This window comes from Melospiza melodia, unplaced genomic scaffold (genome assembly GCF_035770615.1).
Source record: "Melospiza melodia melodia isolate bMelMel2 unplaced genomic scaffold, bMelMel2.pri scaffold_32, whole genome shotgun sequence".
NCBI lineage: Eukaryota > Metazoa > Chordata > Aves > Passeriformes > Passerellidae > Melospiza > Melospiza melodia.
Genome location: NW_026948638.1, coordinates 7,405,614 through 7,432,328, shown reverse-complemented (window position 1 = coordinate 7,432,328; position 26,715 = coordinate 7,405,614). Strand labels below are relative to the sequence as shown.

At 52.3% G+C, this 26,715-nt stretch overlaps 1 protein-coding gene across 1 annotated transcript; it reads left to right on the top strand.

Annotated features, from left to right (window-relative positions):
- The first annotated feature begins 6,273 nt into the window (after positions 1-6,273).
- On the top strand, positions 6,274-12,306 carry LOC134434123 (serine/threonine-protein kinase pim-1-like). Its single transcript, XM_063182814.1, has 6 exons — positions 6,274-6,396; positions 10,220-10,304; positions 10,423-10,472; positions 10,677-11,043; positions 11,657-11,833; positions 12,073-12,306. Exons 1-6 carry the CDS (start codon positions 6,274-6,276, stop codon positions 12,177-12,179), a joined length of 909 nt encoding a protein of 302 aa, XP_063038884.1. The 3' UTR covers positions 12,180-12,306.
- The last annotated feature ends 14,409 nt before the right edge of the window (positions 12,307-26,715 follow it).

Here is a 26,715-nt window from a genome sequence, read left to right as displayed (position 1 = left end):
GTGCCACCAAGGGCTGTGAGGAGGCACCTTGTCCTGAGGCCCTGGGGCCTCCTGGCACAGCCCCAGCCAGGCTGGGCACTGTCAGCCCCTTGTCCTGCCATCAGCATCCGCCCCTAGCCCACATCTCAGTGGCCTCAAGGATCTGCTGGAAGGAGTCCCTGGGGAGCCTTGGCCAGGAATGGCCCTGGGGGCTCCTGAATACTCCCTGCAGGGACTGCAGGTTTTTCAAAGGACTTTGGGTTTGGCTTTTGCCTTGGAGTCTCTGAGAGGTTTGTGCAATCATGGCCTCCAATTACCTGCTGTAATTAGTCCCTGGACAGGCTTTGTCAGTAACAACACTCAGTGGGCTCTATAATGCTTCAAGGTACTTCAGTTATTTTAAGGTACTTGGTTGTTTCCCTTTTGATAGAGACTCTGTGAGAGGTTTGTGCAATCATGTCCCCAGTTATCTGCTTTAACGAGTCCCTTGAGAGCTTTGTACTGACACTCAGTGGGGCTCATTAATGCTTTAAGATACTCAAGATTTTTAAGGTACTTTGAATTTTCCTTTCTACACTCTGATTCTCTGAGATTTTGTGCCATCCTGGCCTCCAATTCTGTCTTCCAAGGAGCCATTGAGGAGCCTGTGTTGGGGATGGACGTCTGTGAGACCCATTCAAGCTTTGAGACACTTTGAATTTTTCCTCTGATTTCGGCTCTTGGAAAGGTTTGTGCAATCCCCTCTCAGGCCCTGAGGTTCAAGGGCTCAGTTCCAAATGTACCACGGGGCTCATTAGGATCAAGCAAGTCCTCACAAACCATGGCTCTGCCTTGATTTTCCTCAGCTCTGGAACAGTTCATTCAAAATATTTCTTTTTATATTTTTGGAGAAATATTTCAAAGAGCTTCTAAGAAATATGTATTCCTATCTTAAGGAATGTATTTTATTACTGTTCTCTGTAGAGAAGTGGTCATTGCAGCATTCTGTGATTGATTTTTATCCAGGCTATTTCCTAAGGAGGTCTGGGGTGGTCAGTGAAGTTGTACCTTGAGAGCTGACCCAGTGTGGACAACCTTGCCCCAAATTCTCCATTTCCATGTGAGAAATAATTTTTACTTTCAAAATTTTAAATACTTTATTAAGACCTTATAAAAATACAACAGAAGACTGAATAAAGAAAACAATACAGCATCAGGGGCAAAAAATTCAGTCACCATGTGTGTATCTACACATTGGATGCTCTGTCTTTTATACCTCTAGCCCCTCCCAAAGCCTTGTCAATTGACTCCTTCTTCACTGTCCACTGGTGGAGATCACTGTCTTACACCTTGATTGGAGGTCAGGTGCTGCCATAGTAACAAGCCAACCCTCCCAAATGCCCCGACTACTCAGGCCATCCTGTGATAACAATGCAAGGGGGAGGGGAAGGATAACTATACATATACAAAACTTCTCATAACATATATTTAATGTCCACTCCTTCATTGTGAGTGTCAACCATAGGATTACTCATCTATAATAAACCCTCCATTTCTTTTTCTAGAAGTAATTTTTTTCAAACAATTGATTCAAAAATTTTCTCTCACTTTTGAATGAGTCATACCAGCATCTGTTGATGTCGGCAAAGACATGGGAAGAGGAGAAAAAATCTCAGGTTTTCCCTAGACACACTTATTTGGAATGAACAAAAGGGCATCCCAGAGGTCCAGTATGGCTTTGACTCCCATCTACCGTGCCTATGTGGATGCTGCCCATAGTCAGTGTATCTTAGGGGTGAGTACAGAGGACAACTTGGCCCTGCCCTCCAGTCCTTGTTGAATTAAAAGACAATTGAGGAATTATAGAGGTCCAGTATGGCCTTTTGTCCCTACCTTACCATGCCTACGGGGTTGCTACCCGCAGCAGGGCTATGGAGCCTTCTTGGTAGCAAACAAAGGGGCCAACCCAGTCTTGCCCTCCTTCCTTTCTCTTTTCTCTTATTTTCTTGAAGAAGCTGTCCCATTACCTTTTACAGTCCCTTGTGTACTTCCCCTCAACAGATGCTGGTAATTCTCACCCATTGAAACAGGAAGACAGATCTCAAGATGGCTGATGGAAGCTTGACTCTACTTTTTGGGCATCTTGGTGTTTTTCTGGTTGTCTTTCAGTCTCTGCTCGAGAGTCAATCTTGTTTGACCCAGCCTGGATGTTGTAGTCCACTCTTTGAGTTCTTCTACTGGGCCTTTGACTGTGTTGCCATGAGTCCATCCCTGCTCTGCAGTTTGCATGGCCGATTCGGTGGTGAGCAGTGCCTGAAAGGGACCTTCCCACTGAGGAGTTAGAGGCTGATCTCCCCATGACTTAAATCATCACCCAATTCCAGGGATTAATATTATGGATTCTGAAATCCAGGGTGGTAGTTTGAGGAATTGCCCTTTTTTGTCGTATCCCTTCTAAGGTTTGTGCTATAGACATAACTTATTTCTTGGCATTGGCTTCCCCTCCCTCATAGGTGGCAACCTTCTGGGGTGAGGTCAGGAAGGGTAACCCAAACATCATTTCATGGGGTGACATCCCTATATCTGACTGGGCTTGGGTTCTAATTCTTCCTAAGGCCAAAGGGAGACATTTTATCCATGACATTTGGGTTTAAATCATTAGCTTAACTAGAGCTCTTTTAAGAGTTTGATTCATTCTCTCAACCCGAGCAGAACTCTGTGGATACCTTGGAGTGTGTAATTCCCATTTTACTCCCAGGGCCTGAACAACTTTCTGCAATATCTTTGATGTAAAATGAGTTCCCCAGTTGGGATCAATCCTGTTTGCCATCCCATATCAGGGAATGATTGATTCTAGAAGTGTTTTACTCACAACATTGGCATTGGTTTTCACAGTGGGTACCATTTCTATCCAATGAGTCAAGTGATCTACTATCACTGGCAAAAACTTCCACTGTTGTATGTGGGGAAGCTCAGTAAAGTCTACTTGGATATTTTGGAAGGGCCCTAATGCTAGTTGTCACCCTCTTCTGGGGGTTTTCCTCATGATTTTCTTATTCACTTGTTGACATATCACACTCCATTCAGTTACTTGCTTAGCTATTCTGAAAATTCCTATGCAGTCCTAATCCCATAGAAATTGATCACTTAGCACTTGTGTACCCGAATGTGTTGTTTCATGTATGCCTTCTAGCATTTTCCTGGCCAGGAGTTTATTCAACACTTGCCTCCCATCTGCTAATCTCCACTTCTCTTTTTTATCTTTCTTAGCTTCTCTTTTAAGGAGTTCTTCCTCTTCTGTCCCACTGAATATGGGGACTTTTTGCATTTCTCTCATGGCTGTTAATACTATTATTACTTTTTTTTGTCTCTGATTCAACTGCATTTTTAGCCTCTAGATCAGCCTAACTGTTCCCTCACTCCTCCTGAGTTGCCCCTTTTTTATGTCCTTTAACATACACCACTGCTACTTCCTCTGGTAATTGTAAGGTTTCTAACTCTTCTAAAAGAAATTTTTTGTGAATCAGTCCCTTTCCCTTTAAATTGAATAGCCCCCTCTCTTCCCATATTTTTCCAAAGTCATGCACTATTCCAAAAGCATATTTTCAATCTGTATCTATTGTTCCAGTTTTCTGTGTAATGTTTCCAGAGCTTGTTTTAGGGCATTCAACTCACACCTTGGGCTGACCAGTTGGAAGATAACTTTCTCTTTTCTCGCTACCAACACTTCATGCACTATAGCGTACCGCAATACCCTGTGCCCCTTTATTTCTCATGAAGATCCATTGATGTACAATCATTTTCCACCTTGGAGTGGTTGATCTGTTAGGTCCTCTCTTCCTTTAGTTTGATAGTTTATAACCTCTAGGCAATTATGTATTAGTTCCTCATCTGGTTCTCCATAGAAAAACTGGGCAGGGTTGAGTTGGTTACACACAATTCCCTCTAAATCATTATCTATTAAGATGGCCTCATAATTTAACATACAGGAATCAGTGAGCTATTTCTCAGCCTTTTGGCTTAGGATACTTCTAACTGAGTGTGGGGTATATATTTTCAATTTCCCCCTAAGGGTTTATGTCTTGGTTTGAAGAGAGGTGTCTGCTAAGGAAGGCAGGACCTTCCCTGGAAATGGAAAATGTAAACCCTCTCCCTCTGAATTATTGTAATTTTGAAATGAAGGGGGGGCTCTCAGGCAAAGATATGGGAGCAAGAATAACGGTTCTTTATTAGGGAAGAAAATTAAACAAATAAACCATGCAGTAATACAAGCAGCACTGACAGAGTCAGAATATTTCCTGACACCCTGTTGGTCAGGGTGCTGGTAGCAGTCCAATTGAAATGGTGGCTGAAGTCCTCCTGAAGTGGCAGATGTGGTTCTGTTGAAGCAGTGATCCTGTAGAAGGGTGTAGTCTTCCTTTGAAGATCCAGTGATGGTGTAGATAGGCCTGGTCTTCCTCCGGGAATCCAATGGAAAAGGCTGCTGCTCCTCTGGGAATCCAGTGGAAAAGGCTGTTCTGGTGTCCCAAAATCTCAGATTTTATATCTAGTTAGGAATGCTTGGCTCCTCGGTCTGGGTGGAGCATCTCACAATGGGATGATGTAATTTTGATCAGTCATGCAGTGACACTCAATGGCTCATTAACAGCAGATGTCTCCCCAGAGGGAGGATTGGTTTGTGGAAGAGATAAAGAAAACTGCCCAATTAACAGAAGATAACTGCTTCACCTCTAACAGATGGGAACAGAACACACATATTTCCTTGCAATCCAGGACATTATCCACCCCTTATTCTATTTCCATCTGCATCAGAGTAAAACCGTACACACAGTTTTCACTTATGACTAGGTTTCCTTGTAGTACACAACGGCTTTCTCTGTCTTTTTGCATTACCCACCAAGTGTAACCAGGTCCTTGAGCAAAAACAATCCCATAGATGGGGTTGTCTTTGACTGGGGCGGAATTAATACAAACAGTCTTTCCTAAAACACCTTTCATGTGTACAACAGGGACTTTATCTCCATCCACTGTGTGCAGGGGTTCAGACTGGGCAGGACCAGCTCGATTTATGGACCCTCAGATGTTGACCATCCAGGTGGCTTTTGCTAAGTTCATTTGCCAATTTCTAAAAGTTCCACCACCAATTGCCTTCAGAGTCATTTTAAGTAGTCTGTTGCACCGTTCAACTTTCCCAGCAGCTGGTGCATGATAGGTGATATGATATATCTATTCAATACCATGTTCTCTGGACCAGGTATTGATAAGGCTGTTCTTGAAATGAGTCCCATTGTCTGACTCAGTCCTCTCAGGGGTTCCATGTGTCCACAGGATTTGCTTCTCCAGGCCCAGGATGGTGTTCCTGGCAGTGGCGTGAGGCACAGGGTAGGTCTCCAACCATCCAATGGTGGCTTCCACCATGGTCAGATCATAGAACTTGCCTTGGCATGACTGGGGCAGTGTGATGTAGTCAATCTGCCAGGCCTCCCCATACTTGTACTTGGACCGCCGCCCACCATACCACAGGGGCTTCACTCGCTTGGCCTGCTTGATGGCAGCACATGTCTCACAGTCATGGATGACCTGAGAAATACTGTCCATGGTTAGAACCACCCCTTGGTCTCGTGCCCACTTATAGGTAGCATCTCCACCCTGATGACCTGAGGCATCATGGGCCCATCGAGCTAGGAAAAACTCTTTCTTATGTTGCCAATCTAAGTCTGTCTTTGACACCTCTATTTTTGCTACCTGATCTACCTGTTTGTTGTTTTGGTGTTCCTCATTAGCCCAGTTCTTGGGGACATGAGCATCTATGTGGTGGACCTTCACAGGCAGCCTCCCTATCCTGGAAGCACTGTCTTTCCACTCATCAGCAGCCCAGATTGGTTTTCCTCTATGCTGCCAGTTAGCCTCTTTCCAGCCACCTCTCCAGCCACCCCCACAGAGCATTGGCTACCATCCATGAATCAGTGTAGAGGTAGAGCTTTGGCCACTTCTCTCTTTCTACAATGTCCAGGGCCAGCTGAACAGCTTTGAGTTCAGCAAATTGACTTGATCCACCTTCTCCTTTGGTAGCTTGTGCAACCTGTTGTGTGGGGCTCCATATGGCTGCTTTCCACTTTCGGTTCATCCCTACGATTGGACAGGAACCATCAGTGAAAAGACCGTAGCGTGTTTCCTCTGGGAAAACTTGGTTATATGGAGGAGCTTCTTCAGTCCATGTTGCTGGTCTTGTTCTTCATCTGTGACACCAAAATTTTCACCTTCAGGCCAATTTGTAATTACCTCCAAAATCCCAGGGCCATTCAGTTTACCTATATGGGCAGTGTCTCTGTCCCTTTGGGAGCCTCTCAGGAACCCTCAGCCAGTCCCGAGTTGGCAGACACCGGGGGGAACCCCGACACGGCCGACAGCGGGGAGACACTCTCCCAAGCCCTGAGGGTATGGAGGGCACGTGGTCATCTTTGCAGCAGGAGAGACACCAGAGACATGGGTAAAAGATTAAGGCCCGATTCTTAGCAGGGGTTAATCCCAGGTTTTATTCTAGGAGTCCCAAAGGAGCCCCTACACCTCAGGCGGCTCCTGCTGAGAGCCCCGGGAGATTTGACAAGGTTAAGGGAGGTGGAAACCAAAAGTAGATAACATTTTACTAAACAATAAGTGACCCTAAGGGATGGGTACTGGGGGACAGACATTTAGGACAGCATTTGGGGCAAGGCTTGGGGGGCTCACCCCTGGCCTCTTGCTAATCACTCGACATCCTGGACCAAAGCTTCTAGATGGAGGGGATGGGATGCTGAGTGATTGACAGAGAGCCAGGCTGGGGATTTGGGGATGATCTCAGCAAGTGAAAGGGATTACACAGGTAAAGGAAGGGGGGTACCATCTGGGATGAACCATTTGGGAAAAAGTCAGGGATTCAAAAACAAAACTATTGCAAAGTATTATAAAGTATAAAAACACACGATGAGACACCACCCAGATCTGGTGTTTGCTGCACAAGTGCCCAGATCCGGAAATTTCCCAGGGCTGGCACAGCCCAAGTCCAGCAATTTGCTGGCACAGAAAGCCAGAATCTGGCAATTATGCCAATATTTATTATTGGCCAACCAGATTATGCCAATACAGGTGCCCAGACCTGGTGTTTGCTGCCACTGCCAGTGCTCAGATCTGGATATTTCCCTGTTCTGGCAGAGCCAAGTCCAGCGATTTTCTAGCAAAGAAAGCCAAAATCTGGCAATTCCCTGCTACCGTCATTGGCAATGCCAAGATCCGGTGTTTGCTGGCACCACCAGTGCCCAGATGCAGGAATTTCCTGGTGCCGGCACAGCCTGAGTCTAGTAATTTTCTGGCAAAGAAAGCCAAGACCTTGCAAATACCTGGTGCTGGCCCCACCCAGATCTGGTGTTTGCTGGCACTGCCAGTGCTCATATCCAGCAGTTTCCCAGTGGCAGCACGGCCCAAGTCCAGCAGTTTGCTGGCACAGAAAGACAAATCCTGGCAATTTTCTGGTGATAGCACCGGCACCACCCAGATCTGCAGTTAGCTGGCACCGCCAGTGCCCAGATCTGGCAATTTCCTGGTGCTGGCACAACCCAAATGCAGCAATTGTCTGGCAAAGAAAGCCAAAACCCGGCACTGCCCAGATCTGGCGTGTTGGGGTTGGTTTAAAAGAAGAGGGAGACCTCAGCTTAAGGCCGTGGGAAAACTCTCTTTAGCTGGGGTCAGCAGGAGCTCCCGCCCATAATCCTCTTGTTCAGTTATGCAATTGTTACTAGAAAGTTCTGAGTTCTCTTTGCTACCATTGGTTACTTTATACTGCAAAAACTGTAATATTCTTAATCCTTCCTTCCTCTTGGATCCTTCCCTCAGATCCCACCTTAACCCCTCCCCATAAATAAATGTATAAATATTCCTGCTAGACCCTGGACCCAGGCCTTTTTCTGCTTCTCTCTCTGTACTGTGTACGCCGTCCTGTTTGTTGTGTTTGCCTTCAGTAAAGTTCTGTTTCCAGACAATGAGATGAAAGCAGTCTCTGTCTGTAAAGTTGCCAGAGCTGGTTCTCAGGGAAACCACTGGTCAACAGTGCAGACAAGGACCAGAAGGTTTCACTGGTGTTTGCTGGCACTGCCAGTGCCCAGATCTGGAAATTTCCCTATTCTGACACAGCCCAAGTGCAGCAATTTGCTGGCACAGAAATCCAAAACCTTTCACCTTTCTGCTACTGGGTCTGGCACTGCCCACATCTTGTGTTTGCTGCACCAGAACCCAGATTTGGAAATTTCCCGATGCCAGCAGAGCCCAAATCCGGCAGATTTCTGTCACTGGCAACGACACCACCCAGATCAGGATTTTGCTGGCAGTGCCAGTGGCCAGATCTGAAAACTTCCTGGTGCTGGCACAGCCCAAGCCCAGTGATTTGCTTGCACAGAAAGCCAAAGTTTGGAAATCTTCAGGTTCTGGCTCCAGCGCCACCATGATCTGGTGTTTGCTGGGACCGCCAGTGCCCAGATTTGGAAATTTCCCGATGCCTTCACAGCCAAGGTCCAGCAATTTGATTTTAGCCACCTCAGGAAGAGAAGTTCCTCGGACTGTGACTTTCCTTTTTCTTGGAACTGTTTAAACCTGCTCTGGACTGAAAACCCAGACAAACACCTGCAGCTCACACCTGTGGCCCCCCGAGCTCTGGAATGCTGCATTCCAGAACCAGAGGGACTTAGAAGAGACTGAGTGAGCCAACTACAACCCACAAAAAGGACTTTCTGAATTGGCCAACTCTTCAGCACTGTCCAAGGTTTTATTTAATATTATTCATTTTTCATGCTTGTGAATACTTTACTCGTTAAAAAAAAATGGGTTTTTTTTTCACTTTTCTCCAGGGAAGTCTTTTCCTGAACTAGTAGGGGTAGGGGCCACTTCAACTTGCTTTCTAGACAGACCCCTTTAGGAGGTTTCCTCCCCAAATTTACCCTAAGCCAGCACAAACAGTCACAATGAAAATTTCACCAGTGGCGTAATTTCCTGGTGGCAAATCTTGTGACAGAAGCTTGACCTTGTTCTCCATGAGAGATTCTTGGGAAGAGCAGACAGGAGAAGACTCCTGGAAAACTGAAACAGCTTTCCAGATGTAAAATAAAAGAAACAATCCAAGGTGTTTTCCTCTATTTTTTTCTATGCTCCCCTTTTCTATGTTGCGTCCAGTAATTCCAGATGCACCTCGCCTCTAGGATCGATGACTTAGTGATTTTTAGACACTCTAAAATACCATGAGCCACACACAGTTTTCCTTCCCCTGTTTTTACGGGAAAGCAACACTGGAGGTGTAAGTGCAGTGCTGGGCTCAGGTAGGAATCCTACCCCAAGGGAAGGTGGCCCGACAGTGTTTGACCCTCAGCAAGGACAATGCACAGCAGAAAGCGAGGGGATCGCTGTGCCAGCGTGCAGGAGTCAGGGCTCTGCATCCGGGCTCAGCGCTGCAGAGTTCCCGTGTTTGGGCAGACGGAGGGGCTGTCCCCGGGGCGCGCGGGGCTCGAACGTGGGGCTCGTGGGGCGAGCGGGGAACGGACACGGGGACGAACGGCCCCGGTGCCTCAGTTGCAGCAGCGGCAGCAGCAGCAGCAGCAGCAGCAGCGGCGAGAGCAGCAAAACTGATAATTTAAAACACGCTTTCCCCTATTTTTCTTTCTCTTTCTCTTTGTCCTATTATTTCTCTTTCTCTCCCTTTCCCGCTGTCGGGCACCCTTCTCTCGGGGTCCCTTGCCCGGCGTCCCTTTCCTCTCCCCGCCTCCCTCTCCCCTGCAGGGCAGGGCCATGCCCCCGGCCCGCCCCCGGCCCCATGCCCGGCCCCGGCCGTCCCGCCGCGGTCTCGCCTCCGCCCGGCTCTGGCCGTGCTGGCGGTGGCGCTGCTGGGCGGGCATCAGTGCCTGGTGCGGGGGCGGCGTCGCCGCCCTTCGGCTCCGCCTGGCCCGAGCCCGGCCCCGGACCCGACGCAGGGTCCAGTCCCGACCCCGGCCCCGGCTTCTCCCGGGGCCCGCGGAGCACACCTGCGGCGCGGCCGCTCCCGCCGCTTCCGATGCGGCTTCCCCGGCCCGAGCTCCGCCGCTCGGAAGCGCGGCCTCCGTCCCCGAGCTGTCGGGGCCCGGGGCGGGTGGGGATGCCGGGCCCGGGGCGGGTGAGGGGCGCTCGGGGGCCGTTGCTGGCCCCGGGCCGAGCGCTGACAGCCGCATCCCGCCCGCAGGGAAGGCTGCAGGAGGCCCTGCAGGAGCGCTACCGGCTGGGCTCGCTGCTGGGACGCGGCAGCTTCGGCAGCGTCTTCGCGGCCACGCGGCTCTCGGACGGCGCCCCGGTGAGCGGCGGGGCCGGCGGCGGCGCAGGCGGAGGGGGTGGAGGAGGAGGGAGGAGGAGGAGAAGGTCGGGGCGCGGCGGGACGGGCGGCGAGCTCACCCCGCTGCTCTCCCTCGCTCGCAGGTGCCATCAAACGCGTGCCGAGGGATCGCATCCGGCACTGGGGCGAGCTGGTGAGTGAGCGGAGCCAGCGGCAGCAGCCGGGCCGTGCCGGGCGGCGAGGAGCCGGGGCCCGGCACGGTGGGAGCCGCCGTGAGCCCTGCGGGGAGAGCGGGCGTGGGTTGAGGGGGGCATGCAGAGCATCCCGGGCTGGCTGAGGGCTCCCAGAGCCCTGGCACGGCCTCGGCCCCACTGACGGCGTCGTGCTCCTCCCGCAGCCCGACGGCACCAGCGCACCCCTGGAGATCGTGCTGCTGGCCAAGGTGTCCTGTGGCTGTGGCGGTGTCATTCAGCGCCTGGAGTGGCTTGAGCTCCCCGACAGCTTCCTGCTGGTGCTGGAGCGTCCGGAGCGGTGCCGGGAGCTCTCGGGTTTCCTGGCGGAGCGGGGGTTCCTGCCGGAGGAGGAGGCGCGGGGGCTGTTCCGCCAGGTGCTGGAGGCCGTGCGGCACTGCACCAGCTGCGGGGTCCTGCACCGGGACATCAAGCCCGAGAATGTCCTGCTCGACCTGGCCAGCGGGCAGCTGAAACTGATTGACTTTGGCTGTGGCACCTTCCTCCAAGACACAGCCTACACCCAGTTTGCAGGTGAGGCCTCGCAGGGGGTGCTCCTGGGCATCTCGTGGCCCAGCCTGGGTGCAGCACTGGGGCTTCCGCCTATTGCAGCCGGGATGGGATTGATGCTGGAGCCGAGTTGATTTGGGTGGGGTGTGAGGGCGGCCAGCTCCCAGCCCTGCTGACAGCCTTCAGCGCCCACTGTGCCCTGGGCTGGGGCTGGAGCTGGGGCAGCCAGCCTGACACAAACCCCCATGGGGGCAGCAGAGAGGGGGGTCTGACCCCATTCCCCAGATGGTTTGGTGTGCAGGCAAGGAAGGGCTGGACTGCTCCGCTCTCCTTGTTCGCCTTGGCTTATTAACATTTTTGGAGGCCGTGCAGGTGGGGAGGAGAGTGGGTTTTCTCCACTACTGGGTGGGTTTTTCCTTTGTGTGTCATGGTTGGGCTTTCCCAGGGATTGTGCTGCCCTCTTTCAGTCCAGTGGCTTCTTTTCCAGCCGCGAGTTTGTGCACAAGTCCCAAGTGCTGGCGAGAGGGCAGTGCTCACCCCATGTGCCTCTGGGGCAGCCCCCACATGCCCAGGGATGCTGGGGCTGGGCTCTGGGAGCAGCAGCATCCCCCTGCTGAGCTGTGTCTGTGTTCCACAGGAACCCTGTCCTACAGCACACCAGAGTGGATCCAGCACCAACGCTACCACGGCGAGGCAGCCACGATCTGGTCCCTGGGCCTCCTGCTGTGCCACCTGGTCATGGGGAAGCACCCGTTCAGGAGGGGCCAGGAGATCATCCGGGGGCGGATCTTGTTCCCACGACGGCTCTCTCGAGGTGGATCCTCATCTCTGGGCACGGGGGGAATACCAGTGCTGGGAGACAGCAGCGGGCTCATGGGCAAACCACTCTGGCAGCTGCTGAGCAGGCACATGTCCTGCTCTCCTGCTGTCCTCCAAACAGAGCATCCATGGGGAAGTTTAGGCCCAGCTCTGGTCACACCCAGCATGACCTGGGCATGGGAACAGGAGGGCAACTTCTCCAACTGACTGGTGATTTCTGGTTTCTCTCCCCAGAGTGCCAAGATGTTATTAAGAGGTGTTTGTCCATGCAACCCTCGGACAGGCCATCCTTAGAAGATCTTTTCTGTCATCCTTGGGTGAAGGGTGTTTCCCTGCCCTAGAAGACTGAAGAAATCCACGTGCACAGTTGGATCCAGGGACCTAGCAGGTACCAGCTCCACACATCTCTTGGCAATCAGTGGCAAAGCAAACCAGGCTGGTTTTGTCCTGCCTGTAGCTGTGAGCAGGGGTCAGCAGAAGGCAACATGCAGCGCTTGGGCTGGAGCTGAGCTGGAGACCCGGTGTGACAAGCACTGGTGGCCACCATCCCCCTGGTTTTGTTTGTATGGTTCATGGATGGCTGGGGCCCTAGGCAGAGCCCTGACAGCCTGGTCTGACCCCAGGGAAGGACAAGGAGCCCCTGGAGAAGCTGTTCCAAGTGGGGCTGGTGCTGGAGACACCAAGGACAACCTCAAAGATGATAATCTCTTCCTTGGCCTGGCCAGCTGAAGATGATGGACTTGGATTCTGGCACCTTCTTCAAAGCCAGGCTCCAGGTCCAATTTGCAGGTGAGTCTACAGGCATGGGGTTGCTCCCAGGTCTGGGCATGGCACAGCTGGGCACCAAAGGTTCCCCCTTTGCTGGGGCAGACGCAATGAATTCTTCAGTCAGCTGCCCAGCTGCTTTTTGGCTCTGGGCAGCTGCTGAGGGCTGGATGTGCCCTGGCTGGCTGCAGGCTGGGCACATGTGCTGCCCTCCTGCTCTGCTGCCAAAGGCAGCAGGGATGGGCAGCTCTGGGCACAGCTCTGGGCACGGCCAACATGTCCTGGGCACCGCAGGCCTTGGCACAAGGGCACAGGAGCCCTCAGCTGATGAGCACTTTCTGCTTTCTCCCCTTGCAGCCAGGCTCTGCAGGTGCTGAGGCTGCTCTGGGCTCTGCCAGGGCTCTGCTGGGCTCAGCCCTGTGCCCAGCTGGGCTGGCTCTGCCCTCACATTGCTCTGACAGCTTTGCATCAGACGAGCCCGTTGTGAGCACAGCGCCTGAGCTTTCTGCTTTGGCAGGTGAGTGAGACTCTGCTGCAGGCCCAGAGATTGCAGCTGGGGACACACATCCAACTGGCAAGGACCCAAACTCTCCACAGTCCTGGCTGAATGCCTGGATCTGTACAGGGTGTTTTGTCTGTCCCATTCTTCCTTCTTGATTGGCTGGGATTGTGCAACTGCACTTTCTTCCTCCTCTAGCAGTGCCACGAGTGGGCCAAAGCTGGCGAGTGGGCCGTGCTCCTGAGGCAGTGCAATCTGGAGCTGGTGGATGGAGAATTGCCCTTCTGCACTTCCACACCAGAGCAAAAAGCTGTCAGTGGGACTTTGTGACTCTAAGAAATCCCTGAAAGTTTCAATGGGAATGTTCCGCTCATTCCCAGGCTGAGAAGGAAGGTCGTCTTGTAAAGGATTTGGGCTTTGACAGAGTTTCCACTCCCAGTCCTGCTTGGAGCTGGAAGGGCACAAAGCAATTTCCTCTTGCCTCGACCACAATTTAAAATAACAATATTGGAAACAATCCTCAAAAACTTTTTAAAAAGACTGCTGAGGTCAGTAAGATGGATCCATGCCATCAGCACATTTACAAAGTAAATAACTGAGTTCTCTTTCAAAATATCAGTTGCCTCTTAATTCAAAGTTAGAGATGATTTTTCACTGCACACTTGGGGTTTTCTTTTATCTTTCACATTTTATATAGTTTTTGATTACTTTTTCCTTTTTTTTCCTTTCAATAGAAAACATGTCCTACAAAAAGAATGTCCTTTGCTCCTGGTTCGTGTGTGGAGCAGCTCCCTTCCTGCTGGCTGAGCTGCTCAGGCAGAGCCCGGCAGCTCCTGGCCCTGCAGGGCTGAGGCTTTTCCCCGTTGCTGGGCACAGACTGATGGAGCAGCACTGCTGAACTCGGGCACACAGAGGGACCAGCAGCAGCTGCCTTTGGCCACCTGAGGCTCCAAGGCCCAAATTCTGAGCAGCCAGGGCTGGAAGAGACTGGCAGGATCTGATCCCTGACTCTGGGCCAGGGCTGCACAAATGACACCACAGCAGCCGCAGCAGCAGCAGATGGAGCTGACTTTGAGCACAGCCCCTGCCCCTCTTGCCTCCCGTGTGCAGCGGTGTCACAGCAGCCTGAGGCACCTGGGAGCCCCCAGTGCCAGCAGGGACTGGAGATGGCAGCCCTGGGCTCCTGGAGGCTGTGCAAGGAACGGAGCTGGGCACGCCCTGTGCATGGGGAGCTTCCAGATGGAAAAGGCTGCTGTGCCCAGGCAGCTGCGAGGGCACAGAAAGGAGGCTCTGCAGCACTGGATCTGTGCCAGTGCCACAGTCCTGGGCAGCAGCCAGGGAGCCCTGGTGGAACAGAGGGCACAGCAAGAGGGACAGAACCAGGCAAGGGCAGAGACTGGAGAGAGCCAGGCCTGGGAGCAGGAACAGCTGCTCCATTGCACTCTTGGAGAAAGCTCTTGGCTGGTTCAAAGCGCTGAAAGGCGTGAAGGGCAGAGAGCAGGCCACAGCAAACAAAACAGCAATGCAAACAGCTCCTGTTTGCACAGCCTCCCCTCTCCATGTCCCAGAAGGAATTGCATGGACTGTGTTCTTCTCTCCGAGCCGTCTCGTTCAGCATGAGCAGCTCAGCACCAGGAGCTGAAGGAGCTGAAGCCTCAGGCCACAGGAGCTGGGCAAGAGGGAACTTTTGGAGCAAAGTAATGCTGCTAAAATAGCCCCTGCTGAATGCAGTGGATATAATCATGGAATCACAGAATCCTTTCTATTGGAAAAGCCATCTGAGCTCACCCAGTGCAGCCGCTCACCCAGCAGTGCCAAGCCCAGCAGTAAACCACGTCCCTGAAGTGCCAAGGCCTGGACACCAGCCCTGAGTGAGGCCTGGACAGCAGGCCCTGAGCCAAAGGTGGCCTCTGGATGAACCTTCCCAGCAAAGGTTCTCTTTGTATCTGCTCCCTGATGAAATATGCATGGTCATTAGCACTGTAATAGATGTAGCCACTCATAAGTGAAACATGGATTGACCTTTGTGTATTTAGAAGCCAGACAAGGCCATGAAATCTGACATCTGGCCTTGTTTGGGGCTGAATGGTCAAAGTCACCTCCCTTGGTTCCTCTTTGAGCCCTGGCCAGGCTTTGGGAGGGACCCAAGAGGAGGATGAAAGCAGATGTTGCCACACTAGCAGTGCTGACAGTTTGTTCATTCAGCACTGTCAGAGCTGGGCCCTCTCCCAGCGGGGCTGGAGCCTCACCTGGGGCTGGAGGCACCTGCAGGAATTCCCAGTGCCCAGGAGTGGCTCTGCAGCCCTTGGCTGTGACAGCTTGCCCAGCTGCTGTGTCGGTCTGGGGGATGGTAAAGGCTGAGGGTAAATGCTGCTGGATCTTTCTTAATCACTGCAGGCAATCTTTGGTGGGGATGGTTGGGTGCATTGCTGAGCTGCTCCTTTTGTGATTCTTTGCTTCCCTGAACTGCAGGAAATGACACTGATTCCTTCAGCTGGTGTCTGTCTTTGGTGCTGACCCTGCCCACTGGTAAAACAAAACTGGCACAGTCTGGCCAGATGCCAACAAAATGTCACTTGTTCAGTGTAAATGTGAGGAATCAGTCCCATCAGAAATTGCCAGCTGGGAAACCCTTCCATGGAGTTTCCTGGCTCTGGAGTGAGCTGAGGTTGGAGCCCTGTGTGAGCAGTGGGGCAGTTGGGTAAAAGAAACTGCACCCCTGGATGGCTTCAAATGCATCCAAAAATTGCAAATGGAAAAGGAAAAGACCTTGTGGATTTGGGCAGACAAAGATGAATTTGTTGAGAGTACGTGGGAAACAGCACCTTCAGAAGGAACAATTATTGTTGGAATGCTCCCACATGGAGCAACAGAAGAAGGTTTTCATCTTGAGCTCAGATGCCCTTGTGCAAGTGAAATATCAATATAACAAATAACTATATACATATTTATAGTATAATAAGACCTTCATGTTTATATTTATAGATTTTTATGTATATATGTCTATATCTACATGTCTATATCTGTATTTATATATAAATATGTACATATAATAATAATGTGAAATAGTGCTGACAATACTAATTTGGTATCTTTGGCTGCTCAGGGATGTAACACTAAATACCCTACAGAACAGGATTGGCCAGGACCCTCATGTCAGTGGTCAACTTTGTGAGATTGTATACAATGGAAAAAGGAGGAAGGGAGGAAATTGGCGATTTTTACAGGGTGTGCTGATACTGTGATGCACAGTGTTTTGTCTGTTCCTGTGAAAAACACAGTGATTAGGCCTGCAGGGTTTTTCATGTACCAGACTATGCACAAGCTGCAGAATTGGTTGAAAGGGTGAAGGGGTTGTTAAAAGAACAGTTGGAAAGATGAGGAGGTGGGAACCTTTGCCCATGGAGAACCCATCTCCCAGATGTGCTCCATGCCCTTCACAATGGCCCACTGGGGAAATGGAAACCCCCTGGCTGTGCACGGCTGCCCCCAATTTGCAAATCCAGCCATGGGCAGTGAGACTTGGGGTGCCTGGGAAATTGTTCTGGCTGTGATGGCCCCTGGCAGGGCCAGCCCAGAGGCTGCAGGGCTGGGCCTTCATGCATTGGAATTCATTAGGAGAAATTCAAAGCAAATGAGAGCTGTCAATTCTGAAACAGGAATTCAGATTCCTCCAGGACACTTTGATTTGGTAACTGCTCCCTTGGAGCTTGGCCTTGCAAAGTGTTCCTGTCATGGCAGGAGGAATTGATGCAGAATATCCAGAAGAAATTACAGTAATTCTGTTAAACAATAATGAACAAGATTGGATAATTCAACCCCATGACAGGGTAGCACAATTATTGATCTTGCAATTTTAAGAACGATTGTGAAAACAGGAGATCCAGCTCCAATCACCACCATTTGTGGAGATAAAGGGTTTGAATCCAGCAGCCCTAATAATGGAGCCAGTGTGGGTCCAGAGGCCAAAAGGCCCTCCTGAGGCAGCTGAAGGAGCAGCTCCTGGGAAAGACAACTCTGAGTCCTGAAACCTGGGCAGGAACAATGGGAATGTGTCCCTGCAGCCAAGGATTCTGTGTGAGAACAAGTAGATCTGCCAGGATATTGTTTTACACATCCTGCCAGACCAGATCTCCCTGTTTGCCCCAAGGGCCCCTTGTGGAAAATGCTCTGATCCACGGGGCTCCGTGTGAACGCTGCTGTGACACTGAGGGACTTGCACAGGAATTCCATCCAGGAGCCTGGGTGCCCCTCAGGGACTGGGACCTGGCCCCTTCCAGCCACAGGGGAAAGGGCCCCCCAAGCCTTGTTAGCCACAGACAGCATGGGAAAGCTGAACAGCAAAGGGCCTGGGGGCATTATTCTGGAATTAAAAAGGTGCCAGCTCCATGGACAACAGAATTCTTCTTCCTAATTCAAATGAGATAGAGAAAAAAGAATGTAGAATGGTGTCACTAAAGTACTACTGAAGCCTGTAAGGTGTACATTGATAGTCAACCAGAATCTTTGTCTGCCACAAACACCTCTCGTGTTTCACCAAGGGATTGGTCATCAAAATGTAGTGATGAGTTATGATGGATTGCTGAGCTTCTTTTGTAATTCTTTGCTAATGATGATGTGCTTTGCTGAGCTTATCCTTTTGTAAATCTTGGCAGCTGTGCTCTATATAAATGACACAATTCCTTAAGTTGGTGTCTGTGTTTTTGGTAGTGACCCTGCCCACTGCTGAAACAGGGCCCCCTCTTGCCTAAGTATTCCCTGGGAAGGCAAAAGCCCTCACTCCAAAATTCCCCCCTTCCTCCCTGTTCCCCCCTTCACACCCTGAGCATGATGTGCTCTGGTCTGCGCTATGCCCGGGGTCATTTGGGGTCCCCTGTCCTGGCTGTGTCCCCTGCCCAGCTCCCCCACAGCCCCAGCCCCTCCCCAGCGTGGCTGGACCAGGGGCAGGACAGGCCTTGGCTGTGCTGCAGCTCAGCAAGAACAAAACCATCTCTGCGTGCTTAGCCCTGTGCTCAGCACCCGGCCCAGCAGTGTCTCAGTGCCAGGGGCTGTGCCCTCAGTCCCTGCCAGGGGTTTCCATGGCAACTGCAGGCCAGGTGACCCAGGTGTCCCCCCAGTGCTGGTTGCCATGGAAACAGTGCCCAGCCCTGCCCCTTTCTGTCTGGCTGACCTGGCCTTTGGCCCTGGCAGTGCCGGTGGCTGCTGGTTCCTGGTGCCTGAGCGGCCAGCGCGGCACAGGGCAGGTGGCCATGGCACAGCCCCCAGCAAGGGATCCCCTCTGGCTCTGGGCACTGACACCAGCCCTGAGTAAGGGCCCAGGGCAGCTTTCCATGGCGACCAACCATGACAATGAGGCCGGGAATTGGTTGCCATAGCACCAAACCAAGGAATGGGTCCCCCATGGCTGTTGCCATGGCACCTGGTGGCACCAACGAGTGTCACTGCAATTGTACCTGGAACACCCCTGGCACCGCTTTGTCCCAGGGTTGCCATGGCAGCTGAGGGCAGCAACAGCTGGTGCTCTGCAAGGGCCCTGGGGCAGATGGGAAGGAGCAGCAGAGCAGGGGCTGATCCATCTCCAGTGCTCTGGACAGCCCAGGCCAGTGTCCCAGAGCATCCCCATGGAGCTGCAAACATCATCCTCCCTCTGCAGCCCTGGCCTCTCCCCCAGCTCACACAGGTGACCCAGCCTTGCAGGCACAGACACGGCAGCACTGGCTCAGCAGCCCCTGTTTGCATTGCACACAGAAAGCAGGAGCACCCCCATACTGCTGCTGTGGGGACATGAACCTGAGGGAGCACAAATGCCATCAGCCCCTCGGACCAGCAAGGGCTGGAGGACACCAGGGAAAGCACTCAGGTTTGTCCTGGCCTCTGCAGTCAGCCAGAAAGTTTGTTCCCATCAGCTGGGAGTTTCCTGTCCCACTGCAGACGCTGTTGCTCAGAGCCAGGGCTGCCTGGCAGCCACCGCCAAACTGCCCTCAGCATTTCCTTGGCTTCACCTTTGCTTTCTTTCCTCTTCCTGATACAAACCTCTTCCCATTGCCCACCCCTGTTCCCTGCCCTGCAAACAGCCCATCCCTATTTGCCCTTTCCTCTCTGGCCCCACTCCCCATTGCAGTTCCTGACTTGGCCCCGTGGGTGTTGTTATTATATTTCTAGAGTCCCATACTGTTTCTAAAGTCCCATATTTCTCAAGTCCCATACCTCCTCTCCTCGGTGTTTTCTTATAGCTAAAGACCTACACAGCACAGACTCCCCCTTCTGCATGTTTGTCCTTCTTAGTCAGGGCACCCACAAGGCTCTCCCTGACTGGCCAACCCACCCCCTTTTATCCCAGTTAACTTCACTAGCCATAGCTGCAGCCCAATGAAGGACATCACAGCTGCAACCCATCAAGAACAACTGGGACTTACCTGGGCAAGGCCTATATATGGATATTCAAGTACAACACAGATATTTTACTAGGACTCAAAAGCCACCTATACTATATATGGGAACGTCCCTTGGGCAGTAGGATCATCCTACAAGTTCTGCAGGAATTGTCTGCAGGCTCCTGCAGTGCCTGGTGCTGCTCCCTTGCCAGAGGCACCTCAGGCCAGGGGGGCACATCTGGGCTGCTGTGTCTGGCTCTGGGGCTCCCTGTTCTGGGCAGTGAGGAGGAGCTGCAGACGCTCTGCAGGACTGACAGGATGGGCTTTGGGGCTGGCAGGAGAAGCTGAGGGACCTGGGCTGCTGGAGCTTCTGAAGAGGAGGCCCAGGGCTCCTCCTGCAACTGCTCCAAGGGTGGTTTCAGAGAATCCCAGAATCAGCAAGGTTGGAACAGGCCATGGGGATCATCAAGTCCACCCTGTGCCCTGACACCGCCTTGTCTCCCCTGAGCCTCCTCCAGGATAAACAACCTCAGCTCCTTCAGCCACTCCTCACAGCTCTTGTGCTCCAGACCCCTCCCCAGCCTTGTTGCCCTTCTCTGGACATGCTCCAGCCCCTCCATGTCCTTCCTAAATTTGGGGCCCAGAACTGCAAACAGCACTTGAGGTGCTGCCCAACCAGTGCTGAGCACAGGGGAAGAATCCCTGCCCTGCTCCTGCTGGCCACACCATTCCTGATCCAGGCCAGGAGCCATTGGCCTACTTGGCCACATGGGCACACTGCTGGCTCATGCCCAGCCTGCTGTCCATCAGTCCCTGCAGGTCCCTTTCTGCCTGGCTGCTGTCCAGCCCCTCTGTCCCCAGCCTGTAGAGCTGCAGGGGTTGTTGTGGCCAACATGCAGGTCCCAGCACTTGGACTTGTTCAACCTCACCTTGTTGGATTTGGGCCCTGGATCCAGCCTGTCCAGGTCCCTCTGCAGAGCTCTCCTACCCTCCAGCACATCCACACTCACACCCAGCTTGGTGTCACTGCAAATTTGCTGATGCTGGACTCAGTCCCCTCATGCAGATCATCAGTGCAGACATTGAAATCCACGCTGGCTGGCTCTGACCCCTTGGCCATCCTGTTGGTGCCCTGTGATGTCACTCAGGGTGATCTGTTCCATAACCTTGCCGGGCACCCAGGCCTGGAGTTCCCCAGCTCCTCCTTCCAGCCCTTCTTGGGGATGGGCTCACATTGGCACCTCCAGTGCTCTGGGACCTCCCTGATGAGCCAGGACTGATGGTAAATGATGGAGCGCAGCCTGGGGAGCTCATCCACAGCTCCCTCATCCCCCTAGGATGGATCCCATCTGCTCCCAGAGACACCTGTGAGAATCTGAGAGGCTCAGCAGGTCACCAACTGCTTCCTCCTGGATTACAAGGGCTGTTCTGCTGCCTCTGCCCATCTACCAGCTCAGGAGAACACTTGTTCTTAGGACAGCCTGTCCTAATATTGAAAATTGAGAGAAACAAGATGTTAAGTAGCTCTGCCTTCTCCTTATCTTTAGTTACTATATTCCTCACTGCATCCAATAAAGAGTAGAAGTTCTCCTTATCCCATGTTTTGCTATTAATTTAATTGTGGAAACATTGTCTATTTTTTTTTTTCACAGAAGTGGTCAAGTTAAACTCTAATTGAGCTTTCACCTCTTAAGTTTTTTTTCTGCACGACTTTACAACATCCTTAAACATTTCCTAAGCTGCTTGACCTTCTGTCCAAAGTTGATGCACCTCTTGTTACCCTTGAGTTCCCACAAAATCTCCACGCCCAGCCAGGCCAGTCATTTTCCTCACTAGCTCATCTTTTGCCACACTGGGAAAGCCTGCTCCTTCCACCTTAGGATTACTTTCTTGAAATGTGTCCATCCTTCCTGGACCCCTTTGTTTTTAAGGGATGTTTTCCTTAAAAAAAATCAGTGCCTGATTCATTACACCCCAAATCTGCATCCCAAATAGGCCAAAGTCTGCCCTTCCTAATTCCAGTGTAGAAGTTTTGTTGCTGTCCCTCCTTCTTTCACAGAACATTGAAAAGTTGATTATTTCATGGTCACTGTGCCCCAGGCAGCCTCCGAGCTCCACATCTGCCACCAGCCCTTCTCTGTTTGTGAACAGCAGCAGACAGAGCTTTCCTTGGCAGTGGGAGTGCTACCAAAAATTCAGTAAAATAGAAAACTCCTTAACACCAATGCAGCATTAAAAAGCAGCATTATTTATTCAGGGGCATGCATGGGGGACAGCTCCTCCCAAAGCCCTGCAGGCTGAGTAACGGAAAGTTTCTGCTTATATTCTGTATTTTGTATACATATTCATTAATTGTCCCAGACTAAATATACATCTGATAATCATTTTCCCCAAATCATTAATGTATTTCCCCTCCCCTGTTCTCCTGGGGATCTCTCTGGTGGTCCCTGGTGGTCGTAGACCCCAATGTTCGAGTGGGCCTGGCTGAGCTGGCAGGACACTGAGGCTGGTGAACTTTCAGTTCCCCTTCTCACACAATGGGCACTGTGTGGTTTCCACAGGCCTGGGGTTGTGGAGAACAAGCTCCAGGTGTGAGCTCACCTGGTGGAGACAATTGATCATCTGGTAACATGAGGTCACAGAGTGGGCTGTGACATAACAGAGCAGACTGTGACATCCCAGAGGGGCTGTGTGACATTAGAGAATGGTCTGTGACATCACAGAGAAGGTTGCGACATCACAGGGCAGAGGTCTGACATCACAGTGCATACAATGGCATCACAGACTCTGGTATGACATCAGAGAGCAGCTCTGTGACATCAGAGGGGGTCTGTGACATCACAGAGCAGGCTGTGACATCCCAGAGGGGCTGTGTGACATCCCAGAGGGGCTGTGTCAGGTCACGGGGTTGGTCACTCTGCCCCAGCTCCCCCTCACAGTTTCTCCCAACAATTCCAATGCTGTCCATGCCCAGCAGGGTCCCTGTCCCCCAGGATCCCCCCAGCCCCCCTGGAGCCACAGCCTCCACCAAAGGATGTTCCACAGGACCCACCCCAGAGCCTGACATGGGGACAAGGGACCAGGGCTGTGTGACCAGGACATCAAGGACGTGGATTATCCAGGTCACTGTGGCCTGGGTTGGGTCCCCAGGGCAGGAAAGATGTCTGGCAGCTGGAGCAGGGTCTGGGAAGGGCCTCCAAGGTGGGGCTGGAGCCCTTGGGCTGTGAGCAGAGGCTGAGGGAGCTGGGCTGGTGCAGCCTGGAGCAGGGAAGGCTGACGGGCTCCTCACCCCAGCCTGGCTGTGTCAGCGAGGAGGGGATGGAGAACACAGAGCCAGGCTCTTCACAGGGGGCTGGTGGGAGACAAAAGCCAATGGGTGGGAGGGGAGAGAGGGGAGATCAGCCAGGGCATGAGGAGATGAAATAAGTCAGGCTGGTTTCAGCATTTCCTCAACACCAAAAGCAGCCTGACTCCCTTCTCCATCCACCACTGACAGCTTTGCAAATCAGGAATTGTTGGAGCCGTTTTCCCCACACTCCAGAAGGAGCATCCTGATACAAGAACTTAATTGTTTTTATACCTATCACAAAACGCCGTTTGTCTGAAATTAATTTTAGTATGGAAATCACTTGTGGATATTGAACACCAGACACTGCTGGGACATTGTACATCGCTCAGGGAAGAGCGTGATTGTTATTAAATTGTTTCCTGTTCAACTATGGTCTGTTGGCCATGAAGAGAAACTTTGTGTGCCTCTGCGTCTCACCAGTTCCTGACCCCCAAAGGACACAAACTTGATGAGTTGTGGTTCCCACTCCAATGGTGGCATTTGCACCTCCCTCCATATTCAGAGCAGAGCTCCCTTGTCCCAGAAAGTCCCTGGCAATGCAGGGATGAAGGAAACAGGACAGGCTGTGGGGATCGGGGCAGGGCACAGCCAGGGATTTGGAGCCTGGTTGTGAGCCCAGGGCAGGCTTGTCCGCTGGCCTTGGTGAACCTCATCCCATTGTCCTGGGCCCATGGATGGCTCCAGCCTGTCCATATCCCTCTGCAGAGCTTCCTGCCCTCCAGCACAGCCACACTCCCACCCAGCTTGGGCTCACCTGGGAACTGACTGAGGGTGCCCTTGATGGCCTCATCCAGATCAGCAATAAAGAGATTTCACTGACCTGGCTCCAATTCTGAGCCCTGGGGACACCCCTGGATGTGACTCCATTCCTCAGCAGCTCTGACTGCCAGGGGTTGGGTGAGGGAAATGGCGGGGTGGGGGTAGGAACAAAGTGTGATTGATTGTCAGCCATGAAGGGTGTTGATTTTCATATCTATTCAGACTGCATTTGAAGGGGTTAGGGGTCAATATCAACTGGACATTGCTGATACCAATCTATAAACAAGAAAAGAAAACTGGACAAAACCAGTTCTCTCTGCTTAGTTTTCAACATAACATATTCACTTTGAATACACATCTGAAATCTGACTAATTAACCACAGAATAATTGAAAACTTCAAATTTTCCCACGGGGTTTTCTTGTTTAAATGTTTTAAACAAATGTTTAATAGCCTTTTTCACTGAATTCCTCAACTGAGTAGCTCAAGAAAGAAGAGGCCTCTGGAGGAGTAAAATTCATCAGCAACCTCCAAGTGGCTGAGGATCCATCCCCATCAAAGCAGCAATGAACAGAAATGGGCACAGCTTTGTGGCTGCCCCAGCTTTGGCATGGGCCCTGGGCCTGGAGCAGGAGCAGCTCTTGAGGGCCCCAGGGCCAGGGCTCTTGTGCTGCCCTGGGCAGATGGGATGACAGCATGGGCTGCAGAGCTCTCAGCACCTCAGGCAGAGGGGAGCAGGGCAGCCAGGGAGCCTCCTTTGGCTTTGGCCAAGATCCTTCCCCCATGGCTGGGGCTGAGTCATGTGGCAGCTGCAGCTGCTGCTGTGCCCTGGCCAGGGGCTGAGGCCGTGGGGCAGTGCCCAGAGCAGCCTGGCCTGAGCAGAGCTGTGGGGCCAGAGCCGGCTGGGCTGGGCTGGGGAGAGGCCCTTGGGGCTGCCCAGAGCTCAGAGCAGCTGGCAGAGCTTGCAGGGAGCTGGGCTGGGCTCAGAGAGCCTGGCCCAGAAACCATCAGTGTCCATCTCAGCCTGGCTGAGTGTGCAGGGGCAGGACTCAGGCCAGGCCTTGTGGGGCAGGGCCAGTGCCTGTGCAAGGCATTGCAAACAGTCAAGTGGCCCAGAGAGGAGGCTGCTCTGTGTCCTTGGAGGCATGGACAGAGCAGGGAGGGGGCCCAGGACAATTGTCAGCACCAGCCTCTGTGCCCATGCATTGGCAGCCCTGGCTGCTGAGCCCAGCTTTGGCCTGGGCTGAGTTTGGCTCCAGCTCCATCCTCCTGCGGGGCTCAGGGCCTGTTCCCGGCCATGGCCAGCCCTGGCTGCCTCTCTGCTGGCCCAGAGGCCGGCAGAGCCCGGGGCAGGGCTGTCTGTGCAGCCCCACAGGTGCCAGGGTCTCTGCAGGAGCTGGCAGAGGCTGCCCAGCAGGGAGGCCATGGGACACAGAGCCCCAAGGCTGCTGTGGGCACCACGGCACAGGGGCCGTTCCCAGCCGCAATGCTTCTGCCCTGGGCTGGGCCTGCACAGGGGCTGGGCCACCATGGCTGGGCCATCACAGGGCCACAAAGGGGCCACGCAGCTGCTGCCGGGGCTGACAGCAAGGCCAGGCACACACAAGCAATTGCTGAGCATGGCCTGTGCTGGCCAGGCCTGACTGTGCCAGAGGCAGAGCTCAGCTGCCCTTGGGGGCTGCAGCAACACTCCAGAGCCCAAAGAGCCTCCATGGCTGTGCTGGAGACCAAGGCTGCAGGAGGGAAATGCAGGGCTGCTGTGGGATGGGGAGGGCATTGAATTCCAGCACACACCTCAGCTCTCTGATGATCCCGTCACCATGCTGGGCCCTGTTTCAGACTGGAACAGAGCAGATGTTGATGGGAGAGTAACCCTGCGGGGCTGTCAGGGACCTGCAGCTTACAAGGTGCTCTGCTCTCCCTCAAGTGCTCTCTGAGTGATCCAATCCCAGCTGGGCACCTCAGGGCACAAGTGGCACTGGCTGTTCATGGGCACATAACTGATGTCAGCCTGAATAGAGGCACAGCTTTTATTACCTGTTAGTTTCATAATATACAAGCAAATCTTTATTATCTGGGTCATTTGAGTACTGTTAAGAAATGGAACAGTTTTCCCATCAGGAACAGGAATTTCCTGGAGGTGTACAGATGGCAGGAGGAAAAATACTGATCTTGTCTTCTACTGGTGTGACCAATGTTCTGTTTATTACTTCCTCTCCATTTTCCTTCAGGTGTTTTCAGCTCTTCTGTTGAAATGGCCATGTCTAAGAACATCTCTTCCTTTACGGCAGGTGGATCTATGTACTTCTACTGCTCTCTGATTTCCTCCTCTAGATGCTCTCTGGTCATTCAAGTGCCTCTCAACTGACTGGCTTCATGCTTTGAGCTGGAAGAAATTGCCCAATATTTCTGAAGTTCAAATAAATATATAATAAATATCTTTTTAATTGTGTTTTTATCTATCACAGAACTACCTTATGACTTTTTCTAAAACTGTTCATGTACAGAAATCCCTGGGGGACGGGGCACATTTCAGATGCTGCTGACACATCACAGAGAGCTAAGGGAAGAGCTGTGATGGTTATTAAGCTGTTCAAATGTTCAACTTGTGTTTTTTGGCAAGAAACCTTTCTGTGCCTCTGAGTGTCACCAGTCCCTGAGCCCAAAGGACACAAACCTGATGAGTTGTGGTTCCCACTGCAGGGGCACTTGGACCTTGGCTCTGTGCAGGAGAGCTCTTCATCCCATTTCTCTCTTTTCCTCCCTCTGGGCATGGAGGGAGCTCCTGACTTCAGCCTGTGACTCATGTGTGCAAAGAATAAATCTGGGCAGAATTGGGGCAGGGAGGGTTTGGGGGGACATTGGGATCTGTGCAAGGCACAAAAGGTGTTTTCCATTGCTCTGAGGCTGCCTGATGTGGAAAGTGGATTTAATATCCAGCAGAGATATGACTTTTGCCTTTGATGGAGCTGTGCCTTCCCTTGGCTTTGTTGGCTGACTTTAAACAAACATCCCTCTGTTTCTTGGGCAGCTCCTTCTCCAAGGAAAGCAGGTGGGAGTTGGAGCCAAGGAGCTGAAAGCTGCAGGTGCAGCCTGGGCTGGAGGGAGCTCAGATTTGCACAAGGCTGCTCT